This window comes from Bidens hawaiensis, unplaced genomic scaffold (assembly GCF_021521415.1).
Source record: "Bidens hawaiensis isolate Kalapana, Puna unplaced genomic scaffold, B.hawaiensis_p1.1 tig00000284_1, whole genome shotgun sequence".
In the NCBI taxonomy this organism is placed as follows: Eukaryota; Viridiplantae; Streptophyta; class Magnoliopsida; order Asterales; family Asteraceae; genus Bidens; species Bidens hawaiensis.
This window is the reverse complement of record NW_027491022.1, coordinates 4,245,504-4,267,245: the sequence shown is the minus strand read 5'-3', so window position 1 is coordinate 4,267,245 and position 21,742 is coordinate 4,245,504. Positions and strand designations below refer to the sequence as shown.

Below are 21,742 nucleotides of genomic sequence, written 5' to 3'. Positions count from 1 at the left end.
CACATCCCCACACTTTTCATTTGCTTGCCCTCAAGAAAACTGTAAAGTAAACATTAACCGCCATCATAGGTCAACCAATTATCACCATTAATACTAGCAAGGTTTAAGGTCATACCCAGTTTTCCAGACTGACACTTTCTAGATTGACAACTCACAAATGAAGTTAATGCTACCATAAAACTATATAATCGCCCAGACAAGTGTACTTTGTTTCCGGTTAGGGCATACATGTTCATACCCCTCACACTATAAACACTCCACTCGTTTCAATATCTGGACTAGCAAAAGATGTGCCAGTATATGTCTCTGCTCTCAAATACCTAATATGAGTTACAACTTAATATGCTTGCAGGTCAGTCTTATCTCCACCCATTAACCACCGGTTGCATAAAGACTCGGACTAAGGGTTTTACTGAGGCTTAGGTTTGGGTGCGGATTAGGCTTATTTAGTGATTTAGGTGGATGAAACCCAGTTAAACAAACCAATATACAGACTCAAAAAATACAAACGAACTAATTACACAATCAACCGCTATTTACATACTCAACTGCTAAAAACAACTGAGATACTAAACTGATAACTTCTTTTTGTCTTTTTGCTGATTTTTCGGATTTTTTTTTACTTTTTATGAACATCAATAACTGATAATTACAACTCAGAACTTTACAACTTTACAAATCGTCTGACTAAGTACAACTCGATATATATACGACTCGATAACGAACTGGATTTCATGTTGATACATGTTTTGTACGTCTCGGTTTTTATTGTGTGATAATGTAATTATCTTAGTTTATAGGGGGTTTAATGTAAAAGGGCATTTTGGTAATTTATTTATTCTGCCTATTCGCCTAATGTGTAAGGCACATTCGTTACTCCGTAACGAATGTGTCACATTCGTTCTAATGTAAGCTCCATTCGCTAACCAAGATTAACGAATGAAACCTAACGAATGAAGGCTATTCGGTATGTAATGTATAACGAATGACTTGTCTCATTCGTTAGTCACTTAATGTAACGAATGACTCATTCTTTAAGTTTATCTTAATGAATGAGTTCATTCCCTATATATACCCCTATAACTATTCATTAATGTAACAGTTCTGATTATTCCTCTCTAAGCCTCGTTACTCTGCCCGAATTCACTCTCAATACACACACTACATACAGTTAAAGTATTCAAGCTTAATCGTATACATAAACACCGAATAACTCGATGTCATCATAAGATCTAGATCCATACCGGCTCTTTCAAGTGGTATCAGAGCCAATCGATTTGATCTTCGATGTTATTCGTGGTCTAATTGTATTGATTCATCGTTCATTAAGTCAATCTGAGTTTGAATTGATCTGAATTGAACTCGATTAAGTTTCGGATAAACAGAGTATTATAATAATAGTATTTGAACTGATATAGAAGTAATTAATAGTGTTATTAAGGTAATCTGGAACGAGAAATGAAGGTTTGAGATTGAATTGAGTTCGAATTGAGTTTTTAAGAGAGTTCTGATTGAAGTGAATTGAATGTTATGGATTAGTATTGGACGAAATGGTTAATTGGTAGTTTCAATAGAGGTTTGTGATTGCAGACAAGTGTAGTTTGGTTCGGAATTGTGCTACGAGAAGATTGATATAGATTATAGGGATTTCGGACAAGTTTGAACTGAATTCTGGATAGTTTGAATGTTTGAAGACATGTGTTCTTATTCGTTAATTGATGAAGATTGATTCGTTATTCCTTAACTAATCATTCGCTACACAATCTACCTCATTCGTTCAAACCACATTCGTTATTCAATCAGCATTCGTTAACCTCATTCGCTATACCTCATTCCCTATACATCACCAGTCACATTCGCTTAACTTCATATTCGTTACGATTCAAATTCGTTACACTTCAGATTTGCTTGAGTTGTTAACGAATATCATTCCATACGTTATTCAGTATACTTCACATTCGTTATTGTTCTGATTCGTTTAAACTGTAACTCATTCGTTTTAACAGTAATCAGAAATTTTAGAATTTGACAAATTTGGTCCCTGAATTTCAAGTGTTATCTCATGGCTTCTCAAAATGCTTCGTTATATGCATTAGCATCCCAGAATTCTTTAATGCAACAAATGCCGACGATGGACAACGAGATTGGAATTCATAACAGGAGGGGAATGGAAATCTACGTTGCTTCGCTAAAGGAGTTTAGTGATTCGTTAAATAGTTTAACGAATGTAAAGCCATTCGTTATTTAAAACATAACGAATAAGTCTCTTATTCGTTATATTGACATTCGCTTCCGTTGTCTGTTTAACGAATGGAAGACATTTGTGTGAACAGTTTAACAAATGGAATGAATTTAATGTATCATTCGTTAAGATGTTAACGAATAACTTATATTCGTTAGAAAGTTAACGAATAAGAGAAGTTAATGTAAGATTCGTTAAAAATTAACGAATGGACAACTTATTCATCTAAAAGGATGACGAATCGGGTTCTTAACTTAACGAATGAGGCCATTCGTTAGTTCAAATTTGAATGAATGACCTAGTAATTCGTGAAATAATTGAGATTTATAATCCCAAGAACAGACGAATGGTCTTTCATTCGCATGTTCCTATTTCTTCATCACCCTAAGCCAAACTCTCGCAAATTTTTATCAGAAATTATAGCCTGCATATTAGCTCAGTTCGTTGATATCATTGTGTTCTACAGGTATAGACGATCTCAATCATCTGATATTCATGACATTTCAATGGTGAATTAGGGGTTAATTGAATGAATTGGTTAATCGAATTAACCGAACAGTTAACTTGTTAAAAAATTCATATATTGATCGAATTAATCACAGATGATCATTGGTTAATGTTTTCAACAGTTTATCGAACATGATAGACCAAGCTAATTGTGAAATGTGATTGGAAATTGAGAGTTTCATCGATGATAATCGTCTTCTTTGATTGTGTTTTGGTCAAAATAATTCTAACATTGACTATTGTTAGTCAAAGTGCTTATTTAAACTGATTCGTTATGAGGTTAACGAATGATAGCCAGATTCGTTAACATGTTAACGAATGACTATATGATTCGTTAAAGGTAACAAATAGGTGTTCTACTAATAACGAATAGGTTAACAAATCAGAAGTAATTCGTTAATATAATAAAATCAGATTCGTTATGATTTAATGTATGAGTTTGATTCATTATCTGTAACGAACGAAAGATATTTAAGTTATAACGAATGTCTTATTCGTTATGAGATGTTATAACGAATGAGACATTCGTTAATTTGTTTGAATATTATAATAATATTTTTGTTTGTGTAAACGGAAATGGCCAAAGAAAATGTTCAGAATCCTGTTCCTGAGCAAAATCCTGAGGATAACCCTGATCAACCGCCTCAAGTTGAACCTAAACAAGCTCCAGTATTACTATCATGGAACAAGAGCCACAACATCTTTGCTTATCTAGAGCCGAACTTTGAAGATTCTCCGATCTTTGGAGGAATAATTAGTTTCTTGAAATTACAAGGCCATCTCTACTCGTACGGTTGTTTATCTGAAGATTATTTGTAACGCCCGTTAATTCCGGTTTCAAGAATTAAAGCTTGTAGAGTATGTATAATTCTCGGGATTTATCCAACGTTTCTCAGAAGCCTTTAAGTTATCCCGGTACATTAAAGAACTTAACTTTTCCTTCTATTTTGCCTTACACTTCAATTTAGAGGGACTTGGATGTAACTATATTATTTATATCATAAAACAAATAAACCCTAACCCCTAACCCTTTCTAGCAGCCGATCGGACCTCAAGACCCCCCCTGCTCGTTTTTCTTCTGCCCAGCCAAGTTTCAGCCGTGAAAACTTCAATTCAAGGTCGGTTTTATGATTCTCCATGTCTTTTACACCTTAATTGATCATATTAACGCGCTTATTGGTCGTTAATGTTGAGTTTTGATGATAACAGTTTGCTGACAGATTCGTATACGTTTATTGTAAGGTCTTTAACATGATGATAATCCATTGTTTTTGATCGATTCTTGATTCCATGATGTTCTACTTTGAGTCTAGCTTCCAGAAAGGTATAATACGTAATTTTTGGACGAGATTTGAATGGTTTTTATGAATTTATAAAATCGAGTGTCAAAGCTGATGCGGGATGACGGATTCTGGTCTGTCTTCCCGACATCATCACCTTTTTTCGACAGGTCCAAATTGGTTGGTTCCACTTCTGGAAGTTAGTATTTTGAGTTAGGAACCAAACCCAATTGGAATCGTTTAATTTGATTCGGTAATGAATTTTATAAAAATAAAACTATTTTGTTGCGCAATGAAATAGCTGCACGTACCTTGCTGTGTTGGAGGAATTTTTATAATTTTTGTGTCCAATAGAAAAATATAATAAAAATATTTTATAAACCTAAGACATTTATCAAAGTCTAATAAAAATTTTATAATTTATTTCAAAGGTTATCCTATGTAATTAAATGCATCTTCGCATGCTAAAATCTACACGTTTTACTCGTTATTAATTGATAAGTTCGTTTTAGGCTTAACCGGTGGATTTGGTTAGTTGAAAGGTTTTAGGGGCTGAGGTAAGGTTGTTGGGCCTTGGTCCAAGTGTTGGGCCTTGGGCCAAGTTGTTGGGCTTGAACGGCCCATTAGGCAAGAGTGTTCTTACGGTCTATTTTAGTAACACGTTGTGTATACTTTACAGGCCCTTGCTTGTGATTGTGCACTTAGGGATTTCCTAGCTCGTTGCAGGTGTTCGATTGATTTCAGGTGAGTTCTTGATGCCCCGTTTAACTCTTTTTAAGTTTTTGGCTAGCATGCACACCTAAGTGTTTTTCTTACTTGATGAAATGTTTTGAATGGTTTTACATAGGCTTGCTAGTATTGGTAGGCCTTGGAATGTTATAGAATGTGTATGTATATATATATTTAGAGTGGCCAATATTTGGCGAATGTTGTAGTCGTCTCGACTACTGAATGTTGCGTATGTCTACCTTGTGTTTGCATGCGCCACAGTTGGTATTCATTCAAAACACTAGTAAAATAATTAAACTTAAAAACAATTATTTTCATTAAAATAAGCAATTCAGAGTATAATTTAGCGGAAAACATAAATAATAAAATAAGTTCCCAAAACCCGGGAATTTTGCCCAAAATCAACATAGTTATCTTTAAATAAAAACTTTCAAAAATAAATGTTTAATAGTAAAACTTCAATTCCCGTATGCCCTTTACCGTCCAAGTAGCTTCGTGCACGTCCAAGTGATAAGGCATCATCTTCCTAACCTGAAACTCACACTAACATGCACACAAAGTCAGCTTGAGCTGAGTGAGTTCAAGTTTTAAGTAAATAATAGTTATGATAGTCATACCAAAAGTTTAAAAAAATAAAAGGGTGCATCCATCAAATCATCATTACCGAAAACTAAACATCCTCATACATACATATACAAAATGTATATGTAAACATCCTTTCAATTACATCTCTATATATATCACAATATATATATATATATATATATATATATATATATATATATATATATATATATATATATATATATATATATATATATATATATATATATATATATGTATATAACATCCACGTATAACATCCGGGTCGAGCAAACGTACAACCCAAACACGTAACATCGGTGCATGCAAACACAAAGTAGGCATACACAACATCAGTAGTCGAAACGACTACAACATCGCCGGATATAGGCCAAGAAATAATGTGTATATATATATATATATATACAAAACATCCCAAGGCCTACCATTTGCTAGCAAGCCTATATAAATTCGTTTAAAACATTTCATCATGTAAGAAAACACTTAGGTGTGCATGCTAGCCCAAAAGTAAAAAGAGTAAAAAGGACATCATGAACTCACCTGAAATCAATCGAACACCTGCAACGAGCTAAGAAATCCCTAAGTGCACAATCACAAGCAAGGGCCTGTAAATTATACACAACACGTTACTAAACTAGACCGTAAGAACACTCTTGCCTAATGGGCCGTTCACGCCCAACACTTGGCCCAAGGCCCAACAACTTGGCCCAAGGCCCAACCACTTGGCCCAAGGCCTAACACTTGGCCCAACGCCCAACAACTTTACCTCAGCCCCTAAAACCTTTCAACTAACCAAATCCACCTCTTAAGCCTAAAACGAACTTATCGATTAATAACGAGTAAAACATGTAGATTTTAGCATACGAAAATGCATTTAATTACATAGGATAACCTTTGAAATAAATTATTAAATTTTTACCAGACTTTGATAAATGTCTTAGGTTTATAAAAATATTTTTATTATATTTTTCAATTGGACACAGAAATTATAAAAATTCCTCCAACACAGCAAGGTACGTGCAGCTATTTCAGTGCGCAACAAAATAGTTTTATTTTTATAAAATTCATTACCAAACCAAATTAAACGATTCCAATTGGGTTTGGTTCCTAACTCAAAATACTAACTTCCAGATGTAGTACCAACCAATTTGGAGCTGTCGAAAAAAGGTTATGACGTCGGGAAGACAGACCAAAATCTGTCATCCTGCATCAGCTTTGACCCTCGATTTTATAAATTCATAAAAACCATTCAAATCTCGTCCAAAAATTACGTATTATACCTTTCTGGAAACTAGACTCAAAGTAGAAGATTATGGAGTCAAGAATAGATCAAAATCAATGGATTATCATTGCGTTACAGACCCTACAATAAACGTATATGAATCTGTCATCAAAACTCAACCTTAACAACCAATAAGCGCGTTAATATGATCAATTAAGGTGTAAAAGACATGGGGAATCATAAAACCAACCTTGAATTGAAGTTTTCACGCCTGAAACTTAGCTGGGCAGAAGAAAAACGAGCAGGGGGAGTTTCTCGGCCGATCGTTGCTGCAAGGGGGGCTAGGGTTAGGTTAAATGTTTTATGATATAAATAAAATAGTTACATCCAAGTCCCTCCAAACTGAAGTGTAAGGCAAAGTGGAAGGAAAGTTAAATGGTTTAACGTACCGCGATGATGCAAAGGCTTCCGAGAAACGTAGGATAAATCCCAAGAATTATACATACTCTACAAGCTTTAATTCTTGAAACCGGAATTAACGGGCGTTACAAGTCCACCCCCTTACAATGGGATTCGTCCCCGAATCCCGATGCGACAAGAACAACTGCGGGTTGAGTTTCATCATCTCGTCTTCGGACTCCCAAGTAGCCTGGTAACCCCTACGGTGCCTCCACTGCACCTTCACCTGTCTAACCACCTTATTCCTCAAACGCCTCTCCTGACGGTCAAGAATAGCAATCGGTTGTTCAACGTAGTTCAGATTACTATCGGGTTCAATATCATCGAGAGGCACACGAGCCTCTTCATCCGCTAAGCATTTCCTTAGATGGGACACGTGAAAAGTAGGATGAATCCCCGCAAGCTCCTCGGGCAATTCCAGCAAATATGCTACCTCACCAACTCGGGCCAAAATACGGAACGGGCCAATAATCCTCGGACTGAGCTTCCCCGTCTTACGAAAACGAATAATGCCCTTCCAGGGAGAAACTTTTAACATAACTTGATCCCCAGCCTCAAACACAATAGGCCTTTGCCTTTTATCTGCATAAGACTTCTGACGATCCTGTGCGGCCTTCATCAACGCCTTAATTTTATCGAGCTTCTCGGTCGTAGCCTCAACTACCTCCAAACTACCCAACTGATTCTGACCAATGGAACCCCAACAAACTGGATTCCTACACCTCCTACCATAAAACATCTCAAACGGTGGCATCCCAATCGTGGCGCGATAATTGTTATTATACGAGAACTCCACCAACGGTAAGTGATGGTCCCAACTACCACCAAAGTCGATAACACAAGCCCGCAACATATCCTCGAGAGTCTGAATGGTCCTCTCGGACTGACCATCCGTCTGCGGATGATAAGCAGTACTGATGAGGAGTTTGGTGCCCATCTCCTCGTGAAACCTTTTCCAAAACCTGGAGGTGAAACGCGTATCCCTATCCGAAACAATAGATACCGGCACCCCGTGCCTAGAGACGATCTCACGAATAAACACATCGGCCAGCTGCTCAGAATTAAAAGTCTCTCGAATCGGCAAGAAATGGGCGCTCTTGGTCAATCTATCCACGATTACCCAAATGGTGTCATAATTACCCCTAGGAGTACGAGGCAGTTTAGTCACGAAATCCATAGTAAGATGCTCCCATTTCCACTAAGGTATTTCCAATAGCTGAAGTTTCCCAAATGACTTTTGATGTTCGGCTTTAACTTGTAGACACGTCAGACACTTACTCACATACTGAGCCACCTCAAATTTCATCGCAGGCCACCAATAATTTTTCTTCAAGTCTTGGTACATCTTGGTCGCGCCCGGATGAATGGAATAGCGCGACTTGTGCGCCTCATCCAAAATTTTATCTCTGAATCCCCCATACCTTGTTACCCATAAACGACCATCCTTATATTTCACCCCGTCACCGATGTCTTCCAACAATTTCTTCTGACCCCAAACACGTTCTGACATAATCCATTCCACCTGCAACGCTTCATTCTGGACGTTGGCTAATTGTTTAAAAATGTCGGGTTTGAGAATAAGCTGGTAGGATTTCACCCGAATCGGCTTCGGTCTCTCCTTCCGGCTCAACGCGTCGGCCACCACGTTAGCCTTACCGGGGTGGTACATAATATTCAAATCATAATCCTTATTCAACTCCAACCATCGACGTTGGCGCATATTCAGTTCCTTTTGTTCAAAGAAGTATTTTAAACTCTTATGGTCGGTATAAATCACGCAAGGAACACCGTACAAATAATGTCTCCACAACTTAAGCGCAAACACCACCGTTGCCAGCTCCAAATCGTGGGTAGGATAATTTGCCTCATGAGGCTTCAAATGTCGTGAGGCATAAGCGATGACTCGATCTCGCTGCATCAAAACACATCCAAGCCCCTGATAAGAGGCATCAGAATACACCACCAAATCATCGGTGCCATCAGGTAAAGCTAAGATCGGGGCATGCGTCAATCTGTTCTTCAACTCGAGAAAAGCCTCTTTCTGTTTCGTACCCCAAACGAACTTAACACTCTTCTTAGTCAGCTTGGTCAGAAGAAGAAGCAATTTTCGAAAAATCGGGAATAAAGCGGCGGTAATACCCCGCCAAACCAAGGAAACTACGAATTTCAGTTGGAGACTTAGGAGACTCCCAATCCTTCACGGCTTCCACCTTTGTAGGGTCAACCAGAATACTACTCGGGTTAATAACATGGCCCAAGAATTGAACCTCACGTAACCAGAAGGAACACTTAGAAAATTTCGCATACAATTTGTTCTTTCGCAGAGCCTCCAACACTTCCCTGAGATGACCGGCGTGATCGGATTCACTTTTAGAGTACACAAGAATGTCGTCGATGAACACAATAACCGAGAAATCGAGCATCAGTCTACACACCCGGTTCATAAAATTCATGAACGCCACCGGTGCGTTGGTCAAACCGAAATAGATCACCAGAAATTCGTAATGTCCATAACGAGTGCGGAAGGCAGTCTTAGGAATATCTTCCTCCCGAATCTTCAGCTGATGATACCCAGACCTAAGGTCGATCTTCGAGAACCAACTAGCTCCTTGCAGCTGATCAAATAAATCATCGATCCTTGGGAGAGGGTACCGATTTTTGACAGTGAGCTTGTTTAATTCACGATAGTCAATGCACATCCGCATGCTACCGTCCTTATTTTTAGCAAACAGGACCGGGGCACCCCAAGGGGAGATGCTCGGTCGAATAAAGCCCTTATCGAGCAAGTCTTCCAACTGAGCCATAAGCTCCTTTATGTCATTCGGCGCTAGGCGGTAGGGAGCTCGGGCAACGGGCTTGGTGCCCGGTACAAGGTTTATCTGGAACTCGACCTCGCGATCCAGCGGCACATATGACAAATCATCTGGAAATACATCCGGGAAATTCCGAACAATAGGAACATCACCGACGGTAGCCACATCGGTATTCAAATTCATAGCATACGCCAGATACTCCCCGCACCCCCGCTGCATCAACTTTCCCGCCTTAAGCATGGATATAATATGTGGCGTCGCAACATTCTGATCACCGAAGACCGTAATTTGAGTCCCATCCAGGGCCCTTAGACGAACGAGCTTCTGACCACAAATGATCTGAGCATCAACATTCGCGAGCCAATCCATCCCGAGCACCACATCGAAACAACCAAGCGGCATCAAATACAATCGCACCGGAAACCTATAACCAGAAAACTCGATGGAACAACCCTGAATAGCCCTAGACACGGACACGGATTTTCCTACGGCGACCTCAACCTTAAACCCACTGACTACGCGCTCGGGTGATTTATCCAATAGGGAACAGAAAGCAGTAGACACAAAACTCCTACTGGCGCCCGAATCAAATAAAACTGATGCCTGTAACTCATCAAGTAGGAAAGTACCTGGGACGATATTATACTACTGCTTAGCTACACAGTCAACACATACGATTTCAAAGGAACAAGAAATTATAACGGTGGAATGAAAGCTATATAAGGAGAAAGTACCCGAGACGACATCCGCATCCTCTTTCGCTTCCTTCTTGGAGATGTTGAAGGCCCTCACCCTGGCCTTTGGCTTCTCATCCATTTTCCCCCTCGAGGAAGTCCCCTGCCCGAAACCCCCCCCCCCCCCCCCCCCCGCCTTACTGGAAGGACAGTTTGATGCCAAGTGACCCGAACCCTTACAGCGGAAACAGGTCAATGTCGGGCACTCTAAATGAGGGTGTCCTACCTTATTGCAACGAAAACAAGTGCCGCACCCAATCCTACATTCCCCCTTGTGCGGCTTCCCGCACTTCTTGCAATTACCGAACTCCGCACCCCTTTTAAACCCAGAAGTCTCAGTCTTTACCCTTTTCTCAAACGGATTAAAATTGCTTCCCCCGGGCCGCTTACCGTACGAATTTGAGTTCCATACCTTCTTATTCTTGGGCAGCGGTAACTTCTCCCTCTGATCATATAGCGTACCAGCTAAAGTGACCACCGAGTGAAAAGATTTCATGTCGGTAGTCAACACACCCCTACGAATGTCCACCGGAAGCCCCTTCACGTACTTCTTAATCCTCTTGGTTTCGGGAGTAACCAAATTGGGACATAAACGAGCCATCTTGTTAAACTTGGTGGTATACTCCCGATGCGACATAGTACCAGCCTCCAAGGTCAAGAATTCCTAATCTATCTTATCCAATTCATGCGGAGGACAAAACTGTTCGAGAACCAATTTCTTCAACTCATCCCACGTCATCCTCCTAATCGTACAATCACCCATAGCTTGGGCCAAGTTATCCCACCAACATAGTGCCTCGGAACGAAACGAGGCAGTAGCATAAGTCACTATATCATCCCCCTTGCACTTACTAACCCTCATAACAGACTCCATCTCTCTCACCCACTGATGTGCTGCCAATGCATCTTTAGTGCCATCGAAAGAAGGGGGGTCGCACTTTTTAAAGTCACCATACGAGCAACCCCGAGTAGATACACTAATAGTACGCGCCTCATCTTCATCCCCACTCAGCACATATACTTCTTCTTCCTCCTCTAGCTGCACCTCCTTACTCTTCCTTCCTTTATCCGAACCCTTACCAACCAGTGACTCCTCCATGGCCCTGACGGCCTCAGCAACGATCTCGGGAATGGCGCTATGGAGCACCTGGTAAACCTCATCCGCGATAGCAGGATCTAAGGCGGGGTTATACCCCTCCTCATGAATCGGGGTGTCCTGCTGGGAAGTAGGAATCTCACTCTCGGCTTCGGCACGTGGCTTACAACCACGACCACGACCATGAATACTAGAACCACCTCTCTTAGCTGCTCGAGTATTAACCATGACTCATCCCTGCAAAGACAGAATTTTAATATGGTCAGGTACAAGTGGCATTTAGAACATGTAAGGTAAGGGTAAACTGCTAATGACGTTGATCAAGTGTAATTAGTCGTTTACTTTACCCGCCCGTCCTAATCACCCCCTGCTCCTATCCACATTAGCCTTCTATCTAACACTTAAACAGTTAATCACATACCGGGAACTTTAAAACATAAAGGAATGACTAAATAATTAAAAGTTTCCTCTTGGCGTGCAGCTACTCGCGGTGGGCATACTGGTCTCTTTTCTTACAGTTCGAGTCCAAGCATTGGGGATGCTCGGATCCCTCGAACCAAGGCTCTGATACCAACTTGTAGCGCCCCGAACCCCGGGAACCCCACAGTTGGTATTCATTCAAAACACTAGTAAAATAATTAAACTTAAAAACAATTATTTTCATTAAAATAAGTAATTCAGAGTATAATTCAGCGGAAAACATAAATAATAAAATAAGTCCCCAAAACCCGGGAATTGCCCAAAATCAACATAGTTATCTTTAAATAAAAACTTTCAAAAATAAATGTTTAATAGTAAAACTTCAATTCCCGTATGCCCTTCACCGTCCAAGTAGCTTCGTGCACGTCCAAGCGATAAGGCATCCTCTTCCTAACCTGAAACTCACACTAACATGCACACAAAGTCAACTTGAGCTGAGTGAGTTCAAGTTTTAAGTAAATAAAATCAGTAAATAATAGTTATGATAGTCATACCAAAAGTTTTAAAAAAATAAAAGGGTGCATCCATCAAATCATCATTACCGAAAACTAAACATCCTCATACATACATATACAAAATGTATATGTAAACATCCTTTCAATTACATCTATATATATATATATATATATATATATATATATATATAACATCCACGTATAACATCCGGGTCGAGCAAACGTACTACCCAAATACGTAACATCAGTGCATGCAAACATAACGTAGGCATACACAACATCAGTAGTCGAAACGACTACAACATCGCCAGATATAGGCCAAGAAATAATGTGTATATATATATATATATATATATATATATATAAAACATCCCAAGGCCTACCATTTGCTAGCAAGCCTATATAAATTCGTTTAAAACATTTCATCATGTAAGAAAACACATAGGTGTGCATGCTAGCCCAAAAGTAAAAAGAGTAAAAAGGACATCATGAACTCACCTGAAATCAATCGAACACCTGCAACGAGCTAAGAAATCCCTAAGTGCACAATCACAAGCAAGGGCCTGTAAATTATACACAACACGTTACTAAACTAGACCGTAAGAACACTCTTGCCTAATGGGCCATTCACGCCCAACACTTGGCCCAAGGCCCAACAACTTTACCTCAGCCCCTAAAACCTTTCAACTAACCAAATCCACCGGTTAAGCCTAAAACGAACTTATCGATTAATAACGAGTAAAACGTGTAGATTTTAGCATGCGAAGATGCATTTAATTACATAGGATAACCTTTGAAAAGTATTATTAAATTTTTACCAGACTTTGATAAATGTCTTAGATTTATAAAAATATTTTTATTATATTTTTCTATTGGACACAGAAATTATAAAAATTCCTCCAACACAGCTATTTCAGCGCGCAACAAAATGGTTTTATTTTTATAAAATTCATTAACAAACCAAATTAAACGATTCCAATTGGGTTTGGTTCCTAACTCAAAATACTAACTTCCAGAAGTGGAACCAACCAATTTGGAGCTGTCGAAAAAAGGTTATGACGTCGGGAAGACAGACCAGAATCCGTCATCCCGCATCAGCTTTGACACTCGATATTATAAATTCATAAAAACCATTCAAATCTCGTCCAAATATTACGTATTATACCTTTCTGGAAACTAGACTCAAAGTAGAAGATTATGGAATCAAGAATAGATCAAAAACAATGGATTATCATCGAGTTACAGACCCTACAATAAACGTATATGAATCTGTTAGCAAACTGTTATCATCAAAACTCAACCTTAACGACCAATAAGAGCGTTAATATGATCAATTAAGGTGTAAAAGACATGGGGAATCATATAACCAACCTTGAATTGAAGTTTTCACGGCCAAAACTTGGCTGGGCAGAAGAAAAACGAGCTGGGGGGGGGGGGTTTCTCGGCCGATCGCTGCTGCAATGGGGGCTAGGGTTAGGTTAAATGTTTTATGATATAAATAAAATAGTTATATCAAAGTCCCTACAAATTGAAGTGGAAGGCAAAGTGGAAGGAAAGTTAAATGGTTTAACGTACCGCGTTGACGCAAAGGCTTCCGAGAAACGTCGGATAAATCCCGAGAATTATACATACTCTACAAGCTTTAATTCTTGAAACCGGAATTAATGGGCGTTACAATTTATGACTTTCAATCATCCTCAGGGTCCGATGCAACTGCTTCATCCACATTTTTCTGAGTTGTCTCCCAATACCCAGTGGCTTAATCTGTTGAATCTAGTTCATATGCAACAAACCCAGATTCAATTAGATCGTTCATTTCAGGAACAAATGCGGGTAGAGCAGCGGAATATGTTCAGACATATTCAGTTTATACAGAAGGAGAACCGGGAATTGAAAGCCCTGGTTGCTGCTCAAGGAGAGAGATTGGATAAATAGGATGAGGTAATCCTCCAACTCACTTGTAAAGATGACGAGTTGAAGAAGTTAAAGAATGATGAAGATGATAAAGATGGTGAAAGTGGTGTAGATCAGCAACCGGGCAGTAGTTCTGCACCGTCGGCAGGTAATAAGATTGATACGAGTGCTGGTGGTGGGTCTGAGGGTAGTAATTTGCAGATTGTACCATACAAGGATTATACGAGAGCCAAACCGATTGATGTATTCCGGCTAATATGCTTTTGTTTGTGGGTATGGACGGGATCGTGTATAGTATGGTGAATGCTGATGAGATCGAAGAAGGCGAGTTTGTAGATCATTCATTGACCAAAGAGCAGATAGCCTTGCTTCTGGATCTAAATGAAGAGGAGGTTGAAGAATTGGGTAAAAGTGTGGATGTGGATGTGGAGATTGAGGAAAGTATGAATACAGGCATTCCACGTGGGAAGTGCCTGAATTTGATGAAGTGGAAGTGGAGGATGTTACTACTGAGGAGTACCCTGAGTTTTACACTGATAACCACAACGACTCAAGTATTCCATTTTTCACTACAGAACATTTTGATGTAGCAGAACGTTGTCTATGAGAAGAGATTGAGAAATGGAACAAAGCTACAGAGACAAGTCACCTGTCTGATAAAGAAAGAAAACAGAAGAGTGCTTTGGAGGGTACGTTTGAGCATGACATGAAGAAAATGAACAAGATGATCGAGGCCTTTCAATATCATGAAAAGGAGGAAGTAAAATTGACCAAGGCTCGAGCATCGGCATACCAGATGAAGAAGTACAAGCCTGTCAAAGATGTTAATGGTGATTTGGTATCATGGCAGTTTGATTCTGAGCTTAAGGTAAATATCGTGAAGTGGGAGCATGGTATTTATTATTTTAAACGCCCACACGATATATTATCTATGCCAAGGTGGGATGTTAGAACACTTGCCAACAGACCGTTCGTGAATCGTGGAAAAGATCAGTGGGCTGAGTGGTTCTATGCTCATTTATTGTATGAAACCCGTTATGGTTTCAAATTCTTCAAGCCACAAGTGTCGACTCAAAAGTATATAGATGAGATTGATCCACGCACTAGCTGGTGGAAAATGATTCTACAAGCAAAGCCGGCAAAGACAATGAAGAGGGCTCTGATGAAGATTTTTCCTCAGAGTCTGTTCACGTCGTTCAACTATTGGTATTATGATAATAAAATGAGTGAAGCGGTTATTGTATTTGGCTATGGGTTAAACACGAAGACTATTCGTGTGATTGATCCGATGTGGCTGGTTAACTTATCTGAGTCTGACAACGATGCTTTATTTACTAGTCAGATCAGATTCGCTAACGTAAGCGACTACGAACTTGCTATGCAATTTCAGAAAGTGGTTCGTGTCTGCTATGCATACAAGATTCATAGTTGTGTGGACTGGAAGACAAAGATGTTCTAGCATTGAAAAAGATAAAGAGCTCAAGACGAGGGGGAGTTTGTTGATACATGTTTTGTACGCCTCGGTCTTTAATGTCTGATAATGTAATTGTCTTAGTTTATAGGGGGTTTAATGTAAAAGGGCATTTTGGTAATTTAGTTATTCTGCCCATTTACCTAATGTGTAAGGCACATTCGTTACTCCGTAACGAATGTGTCACATTCGTTCTAATGTAAGCTCCATTCGCTAACCAAGATTAACGAATGAAACCTAACGAATGAAGGCTATTCGGTATGTAATGTCTAACGAATGACTTGTCTCATTCGTTAGTCACTTAATGTAACGAATGACTCATTCTTTAAGTTTATCTTAATGAATGAGTTCATTCCCTATATATACCCCTATAACTATTCATTAATGTAACAGTTCTGATTATTCCTCTCTAAGCCTCGTTACTCTGCCCGAATTCACTCTCAATACACACACTACACACAGTTAAAGTATTCAAGCTTAATCGTGTACATAAACATCGAATAACTTGATGTCATCATAAGATCTAGATCCATACCGGCTCTTTCATTTCATCACACGGGTTAAATGGTGTGTAATGTTCAGTTTAGCAAACGAAAAAGGATAAGGTCCAAACGGGCTCCTAAGGGATAATGTCGGGTAAGGAATTTATTTAGTAGGGAAATATGCACGGAACGGGTTTTCAAAAGTCCTAATCTCCATACAGGTGGTGGTATTAAGATCTCGAAAAGCAAGTTCTAATTCTGTAAAATATACCGGTTTCCTCAATAAATGACAAGACATGTTTTATATTTACTATATAATATGTGTATTAAGTATAGGGGCTAATCTCACAATATGTCTGGAAATAAAGGCTGTCGATATGAAACATGTATACCCGCCCCCTTGACTCGTTATCCCCGCCTAAACGATTCCATTTTCAACTTCTCGTTTTAAAAACATTTTTCGGGAAAACTATCAAGAAGCTGAAAAACCAACCATAACCAAAAACCTCTAACTTGGCATTAATAGCAATAATCAACAGTTAATAACTTAGGTTTTTGAATACTCTTCGAGGTACTATCGGGCTAAAAATTTTTAATTTTCCCCCCATCCCCACACTTGAGGGTGACATTGTCCTCAATGTTAAAATTTTTAAAAAAATTAACGAACATTTGAGGGACGGGGTAGAAATTGATTGCCTAACAATTTAAAACTTGGGGCACTAATGTGATGGGTCTAAAACTAAACTTATACAATTACAGTTCTAATATTTAAGCTAACAATAACAAAATAAATTATGAAACCGAAAGCACCTGATATGAATGATAATGCAATGCTAACGTGGCCCGTAAACTCTCAACAACACTCGTGCGCACTCGTCTCCGCCAAATACCAAAACTGACTAACCAAATCTGCAAAATCTTGAGACGTGTAGAAGCAAGCTTCTCACAAGTGTAAGACATAGGTCTTTTGAGAGTTATAAAAAAAACAAGATTTTTTTTACAAAAGCTAATTACCGAGCTGAATTATGTAGTTTCATAATAAATTTTGTTAAACGAGTTAAAATGTTAAAAGACCTAACTCACTTTCGTAGGAATCACGGTTGCATTTAGCGTATGCAACAAGCCCTTTAAACCCCCTGGTAGCCCGAGAGGACGAGTGGGGTCTCGTGAGTGTTTATAGTAACCTACACCCACAAAGTTCTAAATACAACAAAATATACACGAACCTGGAAACACGTGCAATTGACCATCAAGTGTCTTCATAAACCGGTGAGGTTACATTGAAACTCACCGACTCCTTTCCCATGTTATGAATATCTTCCATTTCAAGGTATGGCTTCAACCTGTCGTTAAAAGTTGACCAATCCTTTTGGTCCGTCCGAACGGTTTTCTGTAAAATTTGTATAATCTGCCGATTTGAAACCTCAACTTGTCCACTCGTTTGTAGATGGGAAGGCGTTGCAATTCTATGATCCACCCCATATCTTTAAAGAAACTTTCCAAATTTAAAAATTTTAAAATAAGACCCCCTATCACTAATAACAGTTCGGGGAATTCCAAACCTTGAAAAAATGTTGCTTTGCACGAAATTACAAACTACAGAGTGATCATTTGTCCTAGTGGCTATCGCCTCGACCTATTTAGAAACATAGTCAACGGCCACTAGGATGTATAAATTACCGTACGAGTTCGGGAATGGGCCCACGAAATCGATCCCCCACACATCAGAGATATCAATTACTAGGATCGGTTTCAAGGGTATCTCATCCTTCTTAGAGATACTCCCGAGTTGTTGACACTTCAAACAACGTGTCGTCAACTCGTGAGCATCCCGAAACAGTGTTAGCCAATAAAAGCCTCTAGTTAAGACTTTTCTCGCAGTTTTCTGTCCGCTGAAGTGGGCACCACACGCAGACGAATGCGCGTGCTCCAACATTGATCTAACATCCTCTTCAGGTATGCATCACCTAATCATTTGATCAGCTCCAATCTTGAACAGATCTGGATCATCCCAAATATATGCTTTGCCTATGACATCAAATGCTTCTTCTTCCTCCTTGGCCAATGCTCGGGCAAATCACCTGCAACCTTAAAATTGACAATATGAGCAAACCAAGGGTTTTGGGACACCGCTAATATCAGTTCATTGGGGAAGGACTCATTAATGGGCCCGTCCCAGTCTCCATCCTCTAACACAATCCGGGACAAATGATCTGCTACAACGTTTTCTGTTCCCTTTTTGTTTCGGATTTCCAGATCAAATTCCTGCAACAACAAGACCCATCTGATTAACTGGGGTTTTACGTCTTTCTTGTCCATGAGGTACCTAACTGCAGAATGATCAGAATAAACAATTACCTTGCTACCCCATATGTAAGAACGGAATTTGTACAAAGCATACACTACCGCGAGCAACTCCTTCTCAGTTGTGGTATAATTCAACTGAGCGTTTGAGAGGGTCTTGCTCGTATATAGCAACGGGTTTCTTCTCAACCCGTTGACCCAAAACAGCCCCGACTGCATAATCACTCACGTCACACATAATTTCAAAAGGCAATTTCCGGTCGGGTGATTGCAAGATCGGGGCTTCCACTAACTTCTGTTTCAGAATGTCAAAGGCCTTAGCACATTCCTCATTAAAATAAAATGGGGCATCCTTTAACAATAGGTTACATAAGGGTTTGGTGATGTCACTAAAACCCTTAATAAACCTCCTATAAAACCCAGCATGCCCCAGGAATGATCTAATGCCTTTAACATTCGTGGGATGAGGTAGAGTGGATATAACTTGAACCCTAGCTCGGTCCACCTCGATCCCATGACTCGACACAACATGGCCCAATATAATCCCTTCCTGGACCATGAAATGGCTCTTCTCCCAACTAAGAACCAAATTTATTTCAACACATCTTTCTAAAACTCTTTCGAGCTGATGTAAACAAGATTCAAAAGATGTGCCAAAAATTGAGAAATCATCCATGAAGATTTCCAAAGACTCCCCTACCATATCGGAAATAATACTTTTCATGCACCTTTGAAAGGTGGCGGGGGCGTTACACAGTCCGAATGGCATTCGCCTAAATGCGAAAGTACCATACGGGCATGTAAACGTAGTCTTTTCCTGATCTTCAGGATGAATAGCTATGTGGTTATAACCCGAATAACCGTCTAAAAAGCAATAGAATTTTTGACCTGATAGCTTTTCCACAATCTGATCGATAAACGGAAGCGGAAAGTGATATTTCGATGTTTCCGCGTTCAGTTTTCGATAATCAATTCAAATTCGCCACCCGGTTACCGGCCGGGTGGCAACCTCGTTACCTAAGTCATCCTTGAAGACTTGGATTCCCACCTTCTTTGGGACGGTCTAAGTCGGGCTTACCCATGTGCTGTCTGAAATAGCGAAAATAATCCCAGCATCGAGCCACTTCAGCACCTCCTTCTTCACAACTTCCCGCATGTTCGGGTTCAACCGTCTCTGTGCATCATGCGCAGGTTTAACATCTGGATCTGTCAAAATTTTGTGCATAACAATCCAGGGACTAATCCATTTCAGATCCGCGATGGTCCATCTGATTGCCTCCTTATTCGCAACCAGCACCTTCAGCAAAGCAGTTTCCTGCTCCAAAGACAAGTTAGAAGCTATAATAACAGGCAATGTATCATTCTTACCTAACAACGCGTATTTTAGATGCCTCGGTAGCTCCTTTAGTTTGACTTTCGGTGCTTCATGTAAAGATGGTTTCAACTCGTTATCGATCTTCTCGGGAAGCGGTTCCATCTGTACCGACCATGGGAGTCGATCTCCCCGTAAAGTTGCAACCTCCAGCTTCTTTCCTCCTCTTCCAGCTGCTTATCAGTTTCCACCTGTAATCTGTCAAACATAAAACACGTCTCCGTTGTGCCATCCGTGTCCACAACCGAGTCGTATAACGGAATGCACTCGTCAATATTGTCCGCCATAAAGCATTCATCATCAACCGGAGCAGTATTTACATGTGTGAAAACATTAAGTCTAAGCTTATGGTTACCAAATACCAAGTCTACAGTACCGGTTCGACAATGGATTTTGGCATTTGCGGTGGCCAAAAATGGCCTACCGAGGATAACCATGGGCTGTTTGGTTCTTTCACCCAAAACGTAGTTAAGAACCAAAAAGTCAACTAGAAAGTAAAAATATTCCACCTTGACTATCACGTCATGTAACATTCCCCGAGGAAGTTTCAGTGTCTGGCCCGCGAGGACAACCGTGGTCGCGGTTGCCCGAAGCGGGCCGAATTCATACTGATCGTAAAGACTTCCCGGGAGGATGCTAATGCTAGCTCCAAGATCTAGGAGTGCCCGTGTCATTTTAAAATCACCCACCTGAATGGATATAATGGGCGTTCCCGGATCTTGTAACTTATGTGGAAGAGCACCCGAAAGAATTGCACTCACATCTTGTAATCTGTTTAGGGATCTTTCGGTTCTGTTTCTGTGTGCCCAAATCTTTCAAGTACATCGCATAGGCGGGAACTTGTTTTATGGAATCTAAAAGAGGAATGTTAATTTTAACCCGTCTAAACGTTTCCCACATTTCTTCCGGCTGTGGGCCCCGTTTAGATGCCATCTTCGCCTTTGATGGCGACAACAAGGCATCAGGATAAGGGACGGTTTTAGCCTTCCCCTTTTCCTTAGAATTGTTGTTACCATCCTTCGGAACCGGTTCGTTTATTTTAATTTCACTTTTATTATTTTCAGTTAAAATCGGTTTCGGTCCGTCATCACTGAGGACTGTCTCTTCAATACCCTTCACCACCCCCATCAACCTGAGATGGTGGTTTCCCAACCTTATTATCATACTTTTTCCCATTTCTTAAAATACTTACCTGATTGACGTGCTTTTTCAAACTCGAACTTGAACTGAAGTGTTGCGGGTTCACTGTGGTATCACTCGGTAATGACCCGCGTTTTTCTGCAACTTTGCCATGTCTGCTGCGAGCTGACCAATCTGCTTTGACATTGCTTCTGCTGACTTGTCTCTCAACTCGAACTGTCTCTGCGTTTCCTTCTGATTATCAGTCACGACCTTCAACAACGCATCTAACTTTTGAATGTATTGACTCGTCTGAATTTCCCGAACTACCCTACTGCTGGTCCTGATTCTGATTACCCGATGAACTGTTACCCCGGTAACCATCTCTGTTATAACCCCGGCTATTATTCTGACTGTTCGAACCCTGCTGATAACCGCCCTGCAGGTAGCTGTTCTGTTG

The 21,742-nt window shown here is 39.9% G+C and overlaps 1 protein-coding gene across 1 annotated transcript; it reads right to left on the bottom strand.

Annotated features, from left to right (window-relative positions):
- Positions 1–18,123: 18,123 nt before the first annotated feature.
- Positions 18,124–20,988, bottom strand: LOC143619027 (uncharacterized). Its single transcript, XM_077091060.1, has 5 exons — positions 20,925–20,988; positions 20,378–20,818; positions 19,870–20,336; positions 18,569–18,752; positions 18,124–18,437 (listed from the first exon to the last, which is right to left on the bottom strand). Exons 1-5 carry the CDS (start codon positions 20,986–20,988, stop codon positions 18,124–18,126), a joined length of 1,470 nt encoding a protein of 489 aa, XP_076947175.1.
- Between the last annotated feature and the right edge of the window lie 754 nt (positions 20,989–21,742).